At 37.8% G+C, this 15,602-nt stretch overlaps 3 protein-coding genes across 3 annotated transcripts; 2 read left to right on the forward strand and 1 right to left on the reverse strand.

Annotated features, from left to right (window-relative positions):
- Nucleotides 1-4,000: 4,000 nt before the first annotated feature.
- Nucleotides 4,001-4,483, forward strand: LOC115445462. The gene has a single exon (XM_030171745.2). It carries the CDS (start codon nt 4,001-4,003, stop codon nt 4,481-4,483), a length of 483 nt encoding a protein of 160 aa, XP_030027605.2.
- Nucleotides 4,484-9,575: 5,092 nt separating this feature from the next.
- Nucleotides 9,576-10,274, forward strand: LOC115445464. The gene has a single exon (XM_030171746.2). The coding sequence runs from the start codon at nt 9,611-9,613 to the stop codon at nt 10,100-10,102; it is 492 nt and encodes a 163-aa protein (XP_030027606.2). The 5' UTR covers nt 9,576-9,610; the 3' UTR covers nt 10,103-10,274.
- Nucleotides 10,275-12,368: 2,094 nt separating this feature from the next.
- On the reverse strand, nt 12,369-13,168 carry LOC115445466. Its single transcript, XM_030171748.2, has one exon. The coding sequence runs from the start codon at nt 13,139-13,141 to the stop codon at nt 12,656-12,658; it is 486 nt and encodes a 161-aa protein (XP_030027608.2). The 5' UTR covers nt 13,142-13,168; the 3' UTR covers nt 12,369-12,655.
- Between the last annotated feature and the right edge of the window lie 2,434 nt (nt 13,169-15,602).

A 15,602-nucleotide genomic window follows, 5' to 3' on the forward strand; every position in this document is an offset into this window, starting at 1 on the left:
TAAAATTACATATGTTACGGAATTGAAGCAAATAGAATCAAATTAAAATACATCTTTGTACAATGATTTCTTAAGTTTACGCGAATGTTAGACATTTAAATTAAACTATTTTACGAATTTTATCGCGGTTTTAATATTCTACTTTTCTCCCGACGTTTCGAAGACTTTGCAGCCTTCATGGTCACGGGGGGGACTGAGGTGTTGTTCATCCACAAAGTCAGAGTTACAATATCTACATACATTTTCTAAATATACAACTTTTTACATTTTTTTAGCTGTTGGTGGTCCGATCTACGCAGAATGAGCTCACAGTGTCTTGAAGTCTGGCAGCCGGTCTTTTGGGTTCCGATTTAATTAAATGTAGAACTGGATCCCAGGCTTGTGCAAGCTTCCAACCATCTTCCCTATTGAAATTAGGATGTTTTTTAATTTCAATAGCCTCGCGAATCATCCTAGGGAGGAATCGGTGTTCTTTGGCAAGGATTTGTGGCTTGTCTAGTCGCAGATAATGGTTGGAGCCTCCTTCAGAGTGTTCAGCGACTGCAGACTTCGTAGGTAGGTATCGTTGTAGTACTTCGTTGTAGGTAGATATTGTAACTCTGACTTTGTGGATGAACACTTCAGTCTCCCCCGTGACCGTGAAGGCTGCAAAGTCTTCGAAACGTCGGGAGAAAAGTAAAATATTAAAACCGCGATAAAATTCGTAAAATAGTTTAATTTAAATATAAATACATCTTTGTGTTAATATTAGAACAGGGCCAATAAACAGACCTTGCCGCTATTTTCTGATCATGCATCTATTTTAACTGGGATAGCATACGAGCTACCGTCGTCAGGCGCACCAACATTGTACCATAACCCTCTAATTGGGAAAGCGATTCTTAGCACTCCATCATAAGTCCACCGCCCTAAGGGATTTACATGTACAGGCAGAAAAGTTACTACAATCTGACTCTTTATAATATTATCTCCTTCTTTTTGTATCGCTCTCACCGTGATCCCATTGTTCAGCGCCATAACCTTGATATCTTCCTTATTGTAACTAGGCATTGGCATCGACATTACATACTGTGAATCTTCCGTAGTCACAGTCCACGGCGCAGAATTGAATTGTTGGTAGAACTGGTTAGAGACGCCCAAAATATCTTGGCTTGGGTAGATATTATTATATTGTTGGATGTCGGATTGTGTAAAGTTAGTATTAGGCAGCACGCGTGGCGCGGCCGCAAGGAGTGTCACCAAGCTTGCAAGTACAATGAACATGTGCGAACTCATCGTGCGACAGTCTGCCGGTAGCGCGTTTCCCTTCCAATATATACTCAGTAAAGGTTATCGCTGTAACATAAAGACTTTTGCTGGCAATAATTTTGTTATTTAATTGATACTAAATAGTTTATTACCCAATTAACACATTGAGCGATTGTTGATGCAGACTTGAGTCGTAAATAAATCTCTCATATGTAACAATAACTGTATTTGGTAGGTACCACTTAATTGGCTACTTACTTCTATTGGCAAGAACATTGTGCAAGCACTCTTCTGTTCAGGTTTACAAGATATTGTAGCTAGCTAGCAATTTTTTTATAAAATATAATTAAATAATCAAAGTATGTACCATTGTTATTTAAATTCTTTTGCCATCTCATAGGGAGTTCATTGATTCCTTTACTAAATAACCATGGTGGCATGAATCAACAAACTCTCTGAAGGCGGTTTAGACTGCCACATCGGAGTAGAAATTTTTTCCTTGTAAAAAGGTATCCAAATTAAGGAAAAAGTGGTAATCTTTCGGAGCAAGGTCTGCGGAGCACGATGGATGTCGCAGACATTGCAATTGCAGCTCCTCTAGTTTAACGGTCGTTGTTTTACGGTATATGGTCTAGCGTTGTCCTAAAGCAGCAGTGGCCTAGAGCGATTGATCATGATTTGCAGTTGCTGACAATAGATATCCGCCGTAATTGTTTGGCCAGATTTTTGAAATTTGTAGTGAACGACACTGACTCTAGTCCACCAAACACTCACAAGTCATTTTTTTTTAGTCAATTTTCGCTTTTGGCGGGATTTCAGGATTCAGACATTACGACGAGCGCTTCCGATTATTGTACAGCATCCACTTTTCATCACAAGTAATGATTCGATTTAAAATCCCTTCTTCATTGTGTCGTTTGAGCAATATAATACAGCATTCGACGTATGTTTGCTGGTTTAATTATGTTTGCCAACTCTCAAGCTTTTTTACTTTCCCGGTTTGGTCAAGTGAATAAAAACACTTTTATCAGTCATACCGAAGCCTGCAGCTAACTCTGAAGTGGTTTACGATGGATCCGCTTCCATAATAGTCTTTAATTCCTCATTATCCACCGTGGTCTCCGGCCGTCTACGGGGCTTGTTCCGAAGGTCGAAATTTCCAGAACGAAAACGTTGGAAAACTTAGTATTTCGATAAGTTACTTACTCAAAATAATATTTAGATTTCAAAACAAATGCCAAAGTTAAAGATTGCTTACCTTTTTTTTTTTTTTTTGGTTTCGCGGAGAAAGTACCTTATTACTACCGCCCAGCCTTCGCGGGGGGCGACTGAGCGGTTATGCTGGGGTAACCGTGCCTTACGGCCCGACGTTGAGCCGCCCGGATTTGATGGTGACCTTCGAGCGACCGCCGGGCCGAGTCCCTAACCATATGTACAACTTAACCTACGCACGGCCTACCAGCTAAAACTCCGCGGTGGCCCTCTTCGGCGCATTTGGGACGACTGCGGGCTTCCTCTGACGTTGTAGTGTCTAGGTCTACGACCGCAGCCGTCCCCGCGCGGTGCCGCCTTGTGGCCCGTCTCCTTTGGGGGCTCAGAAGCCCCCGCGCACCAAAGGACGCCCTCGGCGTCTACGGCAGTATGAGGCCAACAACACATTGCCGTCCATCCCGGGGTCAACCGAAAAATGTGCAAAATGCACAAAATGTACTAGGGCGGACAGCCCCCTGCTGCCCGCCGACGACCCCCTTCGTGGCCCCTATTAGTCGCCTCTTACGACAGGCAGGGGATACCGTGGTGGAATTCTCCAAACGCCCCCATTCCACAGGGCGGAAAGATTGCTTACCTGACACCGACGTTGAAGACGATTGTTAAAATATTTATTGAACTGATTATTTTAAGAGTTTCTTTTAAGCTGTTTCTAAGAGAGAAAATGTTGAGTATTTTACCTGCATTAAATAGTTTTAAAAGGGACCTAAACTGAAACTTAGTTTTTAAGTATATAAATGGCTAAAGGGTTAATTTTGTAAAGAAATATATTTTGAGAATATTTATTTTAGTTATAGGTTTACAATCCTTATCGTGAAAGAACCTACTATTTTGTTAATGTTCAGTTGTAAGTTTTTTTTTTCACCAATAAGGCTGAACTGAATTATTTTGTCAATGCCATAAAAAAAAAAAAAAAAACAAAACCATATTTTGCTAAAATATCCTTTTTGATTGTATTAAATAAACGTTGTTTACTATATGGTTGCTTTCCCTAAAAAAGTGCGGTTTGCATCGTTCCATATATTTACTCTCTTTATTTACTACGTATCAATGGATTTAAAAAAATATTTTCAAATGTCGTAACCCATAAAATATTTCTTAGACAATCTTTAGGTTAATGGCGTTTAAGCAAACGCATTTAGCATAAATAAATATAGTATCGAAAAACGGCAACTTCAGGTTTCTAAGCCCGCAAGTTATGATCTTTTTTTAATTAAAAGGTTTTCTTCTCTGGTGAAAAATTTTAGTTTTGCGGGTTACTACGTATTTGCTTTTTAGCGGCGAAATAGTTCAATACAATCAATGCTTACTTGATATTGTACTTCAATGTGAGATGGCTTTATTAATATAGGCCTTGGACTATCATCGGAAAACCTACCGTATGTACGAAACAACAACAAAACAGGAGTCACAGCGATAACCTTTAGAGAGTATATATAGCAAGGAAGACGCGACACCGGCAGACTGTTGCACGCCTCGAAACATGTTCCTCCTACTCGCAAGCCTGGTGACGCTGGCTGCGGCCGCACCGCACACGCTACCTGAAGCCCACTTCACGAAATCAGCCTTCAAACAGTACTTCCAAAATATCTTCCCGGACAAGAATAGTATAGGTGTGACAATGAACACTTACAGCATACTTTATCATTCTGCACCTTGGACGATAACAAGCACAGGCACTGAATATACATTGTCGATGCCGATGTCTGGGTACCAAAAAGAAGAAATTGCGGTCATGGCGTACACAGGTAACCTGGCTATGAGAGCGATCCACAAGGAAGGGGGTGTTATTAAGAAAAGTGAAGCATCATTGAATTTTTTGCCACTACTAGTTAATCCAGCGGGTTGGTGGACGTACCATGACGGTGTATTAAAAGTTACATTCCCGATCAACGGAAGAAATACCGATGCTGGCGCAACTCGCGATGTCGACGCCTCGGATGTCGAGCAGATCGTTTTAGATTGAAATAACTGAGGAAAATTGGAAAATATTATTTACTGACGATTTATTTCTTAATTTATACAATACATATGTCAAATAAAATTCCTACCTTTATCACCTTAACTTTGTTTTTTTTTTAATCTTGAATTTTTGTTCTATGTTATTTATAATGGATTATTACTAAATTTTCATAATTATTCTAACAGCTGTAACACGTTTTATTTCAATAAAATCATATGATTTTATAAAATTTTATTTACGCAACTTATAAAAAGTAACAAAATAAAATCCGAACCAACATTAATTGTACTTTTTGTTATTTTACCAGGTTTCGCTCGCGACTCTGCTCACGAAAAAGTCTTGCCGGAATACAAGTTCTCCACAACCATACCTACCATATAAACCGATTCCTACCGACTTACCTTTCATAATTTATATAAAATCTAATTATCATTAGAACGATTTGTAGATCACATTTATGCATATAAGAACCTTTCTTTTTTTTTTTTTTTTTGTTTTCGCGGAGAAAGTGCCTTATTACTACCGCTCAGCCTTCGTGCGGGGCGACTGAGCGGTTATGCTGGGGTAACCGTGCCTTACGGCCCGGCGTTGAGCCGCCCGGATTTGATGGTGACCTTCGGGCGACCGCCGGGCCGAGTCCCTAACCATATGTACAACTTAACCTACGCACGGCCTACCAGCTAAAACTCCGCGGTGGCCCTCTTCGGCGCATTTGGGACGACTGCGGGCTTCCTCTGACGTTGTAGTGTCTAAGTCTACGACCGCAGCCGTCCCCGCGCGGTGCCGCCTTGCGGCCCGTCTCCACTCAGGAAGCCCCGCGCACCGAAGGACGCCCTCGGCGTCTACGGCAGCGTGAGGCCAACTACACACTGCCGTCCATCCCGGGGTCAACCGACAAATGTGCAAATATGCACAGAAATGCACTAGGGCGGACAGCCCCCTGCTGCCCGCCGACGACCCTTCGTGGCCCCTATTAGTCGCCTCTTACGACAGGCAGGGGATACCGTGGTGGAATTCTCCAAACGCCCCCATTCCACAGGGCGGATGCATATAAGAACCTACACTATGTTGTGTCGGGTTACCTTTCAGAAAATTTCACTCTTCCTCACGTCGAGTGTTTTTCTTCGTCTTTTCTTGAATAGTAAATTGACCTGTGCCATGTCTGTTGATCTATCTAGAACTTGGTCTGTCTTTGTTTCAAATCAACATCTAAATCCCTTCAGTGGTTTCTGCGTTTACTTTTAACAAACATCTCATCACCTTCAGACACTTTATGTAACTAAATGGGATACATAGCATTGTAAGTAGGATTCTTAGTCGTATGAGTTGTGGATAGTTTAAGTTTTAGCTTCGATTACTCCGTCAGACAATATTTGTGTTGACATCTATCACGATTCGCACGGGACAGGTTGCCCTGAAAAGAATTGATCACCGGGCAGTGGTAGTAAAATCATTTCTATTAAATGCTATAGAAATCGTTGTTTTGTTGTGAGTAATAAATTTCAACAGGAAGGACCAATATTTGTACCAACTGCCTATCCAGTTAGATATCTAGTTTATACATTAGTGGTATTTACATTCAAATACCGATAGGAGGTCTCCTGGTCAGGCCGCTTTATTAATTTGAATAATCTGTGAAAGCCACGTCCTACATTTGTCGTTTCTTAAATAAAGGAATTCAAAGGGGAAAACTGGTACCGAACGATATTTCATATAAAGTCTCCGGTCATGTATTTGGAATGAAAACAAAATGCGTGATGGTGTATAAAGCTCTAAATTTAATACAATTCATTTACAAAATTAATTAAAAACTTTTAAATCTGTCCTTTTTTATATGTCGGTGGGCTTAGCTTTTATTTAATTTAATTTGAGAAAAAAATATATACACACAGAATTCTGCAAAACAGAAAAATGTACATTACAAAAAAGCACACTGTAATTTAAAAAAAACCTACATAAAATGTTCTTGAAGTTTGTACGGTATTCCGTACAACGTAAAACTTCTCAGTTGTAAAAGGAACACCCACTACTAACTACACAGCGAACATCGGCAACTCCAAAGAAAGAATTCTCAATTGTACTCTGTGTTACTAAATTTGTTCACATGACCGAGCGTGTCAGAGGAGAGATCGAAACGCTGTGGGCTATTTGGAGCCACTTTGATTCAAATGGGTAGTGCAATAAGCAATTAATGTGTTAATTTTTGAACGCTCGTTGTGTATTATTAATAGTTTTCCAAAGCGTTGTAGTTAAAATTTAATCGACTCACTCTTTATAAACCATAATCAAATATTAAACTTCGCTTTCAGATGAAAACTGTAAACTTTTTGTTAATAAACGAAACTTCTTAAACATTTTTTGATTTAGTTTCTAAATTAATTATTTGATTTTGTGCTTGTAATTTCAATATTTTTTCTCTCTATTTTTGATATTACAATATAACTTTTTGTAATGCTATGGGACATTCCGAAATAAAATTTAAAAAGTTGAAACATAGTACAATCTTATAGCTTAATGACTCCCGTCATCTATATCTACCTATTATTTATAACGTAGTCTCTAGATGAATTATTGAGAATAGGTCGCCAAAATGAGAAGGGTGCCGTCACACATTCCATATTTACTTACCGTTCTAATTCTAGGCGCAAAGCAAATACCTAAGCCTATGATTAAAAAATCCAAATTAATTTACATCTTTTATTGCAAAAGTAGAGAATTTATATTTATGTATAGGTATACATGTTAATAGACATAGGGTATGTCTATTAACATTTTACAGTTTTAACTTAAAGGTTGTTGTTAAAAACTAATTTAACAATAAAAACGCGTTAAAGCAAAATACCCCAATAAATAAACAAAATAGTGCAAAAAATAATTTGAAGTTTAATTGTATACAGGCCCTTTAAATCTATGGTAATGCTATACACCGGCCCAAAATAGAACCGGTCTTTTGATATTGTGATATGTATAGTAATGATTTATATAAGAGTGAAATAAGTAAATACCCTAAATAAACATTTTTTAGGGTTCATAGTCACGCTTGTGTCTATACAATTGTGCGATAGTACATTATATTTTTATTTTAATATTTTTATGCGATGGTACATAATGTTTAATTTACAACGCTTCCATTAGGTTTTCGCAACTATATTTACTACCTGTTTCACTGTTTGATTTAAGCAAAATTAGTAACTGTCCGAACAGCAAAGGGTCGGCGTTGAAATGGGACCTGTGACGTCACGATATGCAAGTCACGAGCGGGATGATTAAATCATTGCCAGCGAGAAAAAGTTCATAATTTTATGTTTATGGTTTAGTTAGTAAAGGCTGTTTCAAACTCTCGCTTTAAAGGAAAGCGTATGATCACAAAAAAAGAAACAAATTAATTCACGTCAAATTTTTATTGAAAAAATAAGAAAACATAACATAATCATAAAATTTTAATGACGAGCGCTTTTTTTACAATTTATAGTTAATCTTTAAAAGTAAATGAAACAAAAAAAATTAATACAATTTCATAAATTTTAATTGGACAAACATATACAACTAAAATATTACGAAAGATAAACTAAGCGTTGCATTGTGCAACAGAAAATATAATATTTTAATATATTGCCTTTTAAGGAGCCTTAAAAATCAATACATTGTTATGAATTTATTCACCAGGCTTCTTATAAAAATGTATACAAATATCTACATTATTTTCGAATAACTCCTTTATAGAACTCGACAATCACCATTATAGTTATATTATAAATAACAGTAACGATTGTTATAAAATTACATAAGTTATGGAATTGAAGCAAATAGAATCGATGGAAATTAAATAAAATACATCTTTGTTTAAATATTAGGTCAATAAACAGACCTTACCGCTATTATCTGATCATGCATCTATTATGACTGGGATAGCATACGAGCTACCGTCGTCAGGCGCGTCAACATAGTTCCCTAACCACTTGATTGGGAAAGCGATTCTTAGCACTCCATCATAAGTCCACCGCCCCAAGGGATTCACATATGCAGGCAGTAAAGTTACTACAATCTGACTCTTAACAATATCATTTCCTTTTTTTTGTATCGCTCTCACCGTGATCCCTTTGTTCAGCGCCAAAACCTCGATATCTTCCTTGTTGTAGCCAGGCATTGGCATCGACATTACGTACTGTAAATCTTTGGTAGTTACAGTCCACGGCGCAGAATTGAATTGTAGATATAACTGGTTCTTAGTGACGCCAAAGTCATCCATGTTCGGGTAGATATTAGCATATTGTTCAATATCGGATTGTGAAAAGCGAGTATTAGGTGCCAGGCGTGGCGCGGCCGCAGCCAACGACACCAAGCTTGCTAGTACGATGAACATGTTGTCCCGCGCCGTGCAACAGTCTGCCGGTAGCGCGTTTCCCTACCAATATATACTCCGTAAAGGTTATCGCTGTGGCTTCAAGACTTTTGCTATCAATAATTTTATTATTTAATTGATAGTAAATAGTTTTTTCCCAATTATTACAATAAGCGATTGTTGCACACTTGAGACGTAAATAAATCTCTCGTATGTAACAATAATTGTATTAGTAGGAACCACTAAATTGGCTACCTACTTTTATTGGCAAGAACATTGTGCAAGCACTCTGTTTTTCTGGAGTAGTAGATAATCTGCAATAGCTAGATAAGCTAGTGCAATTACTAAGTAAGCATTGTGGACCTTAACATCATTATGCAGCCGTTCCGAGCCGCAGGAGACACTGTCCGAACTCATCACAGTTAGAGCCAATAAGGTCGCCGCTATTTGATAATCAGATATCAACATCTCAAATGATATCTTAAGTCACAGATTATGACGGATTTTGACACCCGAGTTTTGTTCCTTAAACAACGCTGACTCAATTGAAAACAAGCTCTGGGATAACAAATTAACCTTTGTGTATTACATAGTTCAATGCATTAAATGTCTACTAGATATTCTACTCCAATGTGGGATGGATTTAATGATATGGCCCTCAGACTGTCATTGGAAAACCCGCCGCTATGTATGAAATAACAACAAAACAGGAGTCACAGCGATAACCTTTAGAGAGTATATATAGCAAGGAAGACGCGATACCGGCAGACTGTTGCACGCCTCGAAACATGTTCCTCCTACTCGCAAGCCTGGTGACGCTGGCTGCGGCCGCGCCGCATACGCTACCTGAAGCCCACTTCACGAAATCAGCCTTCAAACAGTACTTCCAAAATATCTTCCCGGACAAGAATAGTTTGGGTGTGACAATGAACACTTTCAACATACTTTATGATTCTGCACCTTGGACGATAACAAGCACAGGCACTGAATATACATTGTCGATGCCGATGTCTGGTTACCAGAAAGAAGATATTGCGGTCATGGCGCATACAGGTATCCTTGCGATGAGAGCAATCCACAAGGAAAGGGGTGTCATTAAGAAAAGTGAAACATCGTTGAACTTTTTGCCTCTACTTGTTAATCCGGCGGGTTGGTGGACGTACCATGACGGTGTATTAAAAGTTACATTCCCGATCAACGGAAGAAATACCGATGCTGGCGCAACTCGCGATGTCAACGCCTCGGATGTCGAGCAGATAGTTTTAGATGGAAATAACTAAGGAAAATTGGAAAATATTATTTACTAACAATTTGTTTTTTAATGTAACGTCAGTAAAGTTCGTGCCTTTGGTATCTTAACATTGATTTTTTATGTTGGATTTTTGTTCTATGTTAATTTACAATGGATTATAACTTGATTTTCAAAATTAAAATAATAAAATATTAATACGATTTTTTAAAATTTTACTTTACGTAACTCTCAGATAGATTTTTTATCACGATTCGCACGGGACAGGTTGGACTGAAAAGAATTGATCACCAGGCGATGGTAGTAAAATCATTTCTACTAAATGATATAGAAATCGTTGATTTGTTGTCATTAGAACGATTTGCATTCCACATTCATGCATTAGTGCCTGTGTGTTGCGTCAGATTCCCTTTCGGAAAATTTCACCATTCGCCACACAAAGTATTCTGCAAAACAGAAAAATGTTTACTATAAAACAGCATACTTTAATTCGATATATATCCAATGTTCTTGAAGTCTGTACGGTATTCCGTACAACTTAAAACTTCTCAGTTGTAAATAAAACACCCTCTACTAACTACACAGCGAACATCGGCAACCCCAAAGAAAGAAATCTCCATTGTACTCTGTGTTACTAAATTTGTTCACATGACCGAGCGTGTCAGAGGAGAGATAATCAGACGAAACACTGTGCGTTATTTGGAACCGCTTCAATATGATTCTAATAGGTAGCTTACTTAATCTGTTTCTTTTTTAACTCTCGTCATGTATTAATAATAGTTTCCCAAAGCTTCGTGTTAACATTTAATCGAATCACTATTTCTTAATTACATATAATCAAATATTAAACGTCGGTTTCGGATAAAAACTAAAAACTGTCTGTTAATAAACCAAACTGGAAACATTTTTAAACATTTTTTGATTTAGTTTCCAAATTAATTATTTGACTTTGCGTAAAACATATTTCTCTCTATTATTTATATTACAATATTACTTTATGTATTGCCGTAGGTCATTCTAAATTGAAATTTTAGAAGTTGTAACATAGTACAATCTAGTACCTTAATTGCTCCCATCATCTACATCTATACTCTCTATATAGATATCGGTTTGTGTACTTCTGCCGCCAACAAACACAGTGTATAGTTTGTCGATTAAATGTGTTAACAGTTTTTAGTAAATATTTGAAATCGTACACTGGCAACACTCTTATATGTAGTACGTGCAAGAACGTGTCGCCGCCGTGTCTGGTTTGTACATACATACATACATACATAACATCACGCATTTTATCCCCGAAGGGGTATGCAGAGGCGCAACTAGGGCACCCACTTTTCGCCAAGTATGTTCCCTCCCATGATGTGATAGGGGCGAGCCTATCGCCATATCGGGCACAAATTCCAGACTCCGGGCTGATACTGAGCAGAAAAACCCAAATATCACTTTGCCCGACCCGGGATTCGAACCCAGGACCTCAGAGCGCTATTGTACCGGACGTGCAATACAACTACGCCACCGAGGCAGTCAACTGTCTGGTTTGTAGTTCAACTAAAAGATTTTGATACTTATACTTTTCTATATTTTTATAATACTGTATATTTAATAATGACTGAATCCCTCCTAGCCGAACTTCAACCACGGCGGTCAATCTCAACGGACATAAGCTAGGTACGCAGGAGATATTATAGTCCACAAGTGTATGCGCAGTACACAGGTGCACTCTCTGTTCCTTCACTCTCATAGTCCGGTGAGACGGCAATCCGACATGACCGGAGAGAGATCAGGCGCAGGACCAACGGCTTTACGTGCTTTCCGAGGCACGGGGGTATCACACCGATTTAATAATATGATGATGGTAGGCCGTAGGGTATATTTTATAGCCGCCCGGATAGCGACCACCGTACACAAGGTGTTAAAACCCGCCATAGTGGCCCATGTAAGTGTGTCGAGTTCTGAGTTCAGCTTATGTATATCCGGTTCCAACAGGCCGGCATAATTGTATTGACTGCCGAGGGGTAATCATCTCTCGTCAGTCGACATTCTATTGGACACTGCATTTGCCCTCAGGTGCACTTTGCCGTGTCCGTATAAAAAAAAACTATACGACAGACTATAATATTAATGTTACATTTTAGTTTGAAATATATTGCAATGAAGCAAAAATGTATTATTTATGACTTAGTAGGTACATGCACTGTGAATCGGTCACCAAAATGGGAAGCGTGCCATCACACGTTTCATATTTACTTAAATTCTACGTTTAGACGCGAAGCAAATTTTAAATCGAAAAATCCAAATTAATTTACATCCTTTATTGGAAAAATACAAATGTTACAATTATGTAAATGTCTATCAACATTTTACAGTTTTTAGCTTAAAGGCAGTCGTTAAAAACAAATTAACGATAAAATAATTAAAACGCGTAAAAGTAAAATGCCACGATAAATAAACAAAGAAGTGCAAAAGGTAAAATTTAAAATTTAATTGTGTGCTGGCCCTTTAAAATCTGTGGTAATGCATAAGATTTTGTTTACAATTCGGAATCGAGGTTAATGAATAGACCGTCCCCCTTAGCTTCAAATAATTATTCATCTATTACTATTGGGATGACATCCGAGCTACTGTCGTCACTTCCGCCAGCATTGTTCTCTATGTTCTCTGCGTGTTCGATCGGGAAAACAACTCTCATCGTTCCGTCATACGTCCAACGCCCCGCAGGATTAACATTTTTAGGCAATGCACTAATTACAAATTGACTCTTTGCAGTCTTGTCTTCTTCTTTGTTGATAGCTCTCATTATCAATCCATCCTTCTGCGCCAAAACTTCAATATCTTCTTTCTTATAACCAGGCATTGGCATCGACAGTACGTACTGTGATTCTCCGACCGCAACCTTCCACGGTGCGGATCGGAATCGTAGATGGAACTGGTACTTCGTGTGATCAAAGTGATCTATCTTCGGGATGATATTTAAATATTCTTGCAAGTCGGCTGCTGTAAAGTGAGTATTAGGCAGGACGCGCGGCGCGGCCGCAACCAGCGTCGCCAAGCTTGCGAATAACAGGAACATGTTGTCACGCAGCGCGCTGCAGTCTGCCGGTAGCGCGCCTTCCTTTCGATATATATACTCAGTACCGGTTATATAGCTGTGTCTTCCACTTTTGATATAGGCGTTCTTTGGTACGTAGCGGTGGATTTTCCATTGATCACATTTGTAAATAGTTGTTTTACTAACATTAGGTAAACATCTGTCTTAGATGATATTAGCAAATTGACTAATTTGAGCATCATTACAATATAGCTTTAGCACTTCTGATTTAAAAAAACATTATAAGTAATGAATTACGTTATTACTAATAACGATACCTGTCAAGATGACGACGACGATTGACGAGCTTTCGACTTATCATTTAAAGCTTTGTAACTCCGGTGGTGTAAGCCACTACCGTTTATGGGTAATGGCGCCTGCCAAGCGGCGAATAGGTTTTGCACCTTGTCATTCATTTATACACAGAAGAAACTTGAAAATTATTAATTACGTAATTAAATATACCAAATTGTTTGTTTTTAGATCTCTTAATTTTATTCTAAATCTTATACGTAAATCCAATCCCAATCGAACCCCTAGAAAAAAGAATAGGCATTTATTTTTACTATTTCTTACAAACCGAATTGCATGTGAACGATGTCACGAGCAAAAACTATACATCTGTTTAGGTAATTATTTTAAACAAATCGTAAAAAAGGTATTTTACCTGCCCATTTGTCTTTACCAAATACAATTTATCCAAAGTTAAATGACTTTGTAACCTACATGACACTACCTTGTTATTTTCGTTTATTAAAGTTATAATATGTTGATATTACATTATAATTATTAATTTACTTACTGTGCCCACAACTTTGTCTGCGTGGACTTAAATCTATCTAAGCCCCCTTTCTCTCCCGATACACCTCCCCATCACACAATTAGATAATGACACACAGATAGTGTGCGTTGCGACGGCGCGGCGCGGCGCGACGTGGCACGAAAATATTTCTAATTGAAGTAATAATTGTATATCTTTTGATTTTTGGGTAAATTTTGATCAAATAATCACGAAACGTTGTTTGGGACAATATACTGTCCCAAACAACATTTTTTTTATTTCAATTATTGACTTTGCAATTATTGTTCTTTATTTTATTTCATTGTTATTTCTTTTATGTGTACTAATATTTCTTTTGTTTTTATAATTTCTATATTTTATTTGTAACTAGCTTTTGCCCGCGGCTCAGCCCGCGTTATAAAGTTTTTCGGGCTAAAGTTTTCCGTTATAAAAGTAGTAGTTTCCCGGGAGCCTATGTTCATCCCAGGGTCCCAAACTGTCTCCATACCAAAAAGTTTTCCGTTATAAAAGTAGTAGTTTCCCGGGAGCCTATGTTCATCCCAGGGTCCCAAACTGTCTCCATACCAAATTTCATCTTAATACGTTGGGTAGTTTTTGAGTTTAAGACGTTCAGGCAGACAGATGCAGCGTGGGACTTTGTTTTATAATATATTTTTACAACTTCTTAAGAGAAACAATCCCGTCATACATCATTGTTGCATAACTTTAACCGTTTACGCAGCGCACGCAACGGAAGCTCTGAAAACTAATAATTTTTCCCCGTTTTTGCAACATGTTTCATTACTGCTCCGCTCCTATTGGTCATAGCGTGATGATATATAGCCTATAGCACTCCGGGAACAAAGAGCTATCCAACACAAAAATATTTTTTTCATTTCAAACCGGTAGTTCCTGAGATTAGCCATTACTGCTCCGCTCCTTTTGGTCATAGCGTGATAATATATAACTTTGAGCACTCTACAAACAAAGGACTATTCAACACAAAAATATTTTTTCAGTTCGAATCGGTAGTTCCTGAGATTAGCCATTACTGCTCCGCTCCTATTGGGTAATGCGTGATGATATATAACCTATAGCACTCCACGAACAAAGGGCTATCCAACGCAAAAATAATTTTTCAGTTTGGACCGGTAGTTCCTGAGATTAGCGCGTTCAAACAAACAAACAAACTCTTCAGCTTTATATAATAGTATATAGATTTGTTTGTGTCATGGTGTTGTGCGAATAAATATTTGGTATTTGTATTTGTAAATGTGATTCAAAATAAAGCATCATATTTTGCAGTTATTAGATTTAAATCCATAAGAGATTTTTGTGCGATGTGCATATGAAGCAACAACAGACCGATAGATAGAATATAAAAAATGTTTATAAAATCGATTCCTCATGTCTCCTAGTTATTTTTTTTTTTTTTGCTATAATAATCAATACACAGACATACAAAACCTACGATTGTTTGTATGGCTATTTATCTACACTCATTTAAGCACAATTGCAATTAATTATTCAAATTATAAATGCTGTTATAAAGAACAACTGTAAAACAATGTAAAAGACAGACAATCAAAACATTTTTCATTAGATAGGTAACATATTGTTACAGATAGCACCACAAAATTAAAGAAACCGACTGTCAAAAGT

Source organism: Manduca sexta, chromosome 25, assembly GCF_014839805.1.
Source record: "Manduca sexta isolate Smith_Timp_Sample1 chromosome 25, JHU_Msex_v1.0, whole genome shotgun sequence".
Classification (NCBI taxonomy): domain Eukaryota; kingdom Metazoa; phylum Arthropoda; class Insecta; order Lepidoptera; family Sphingidae; genus Manduca; species Manduca sexta.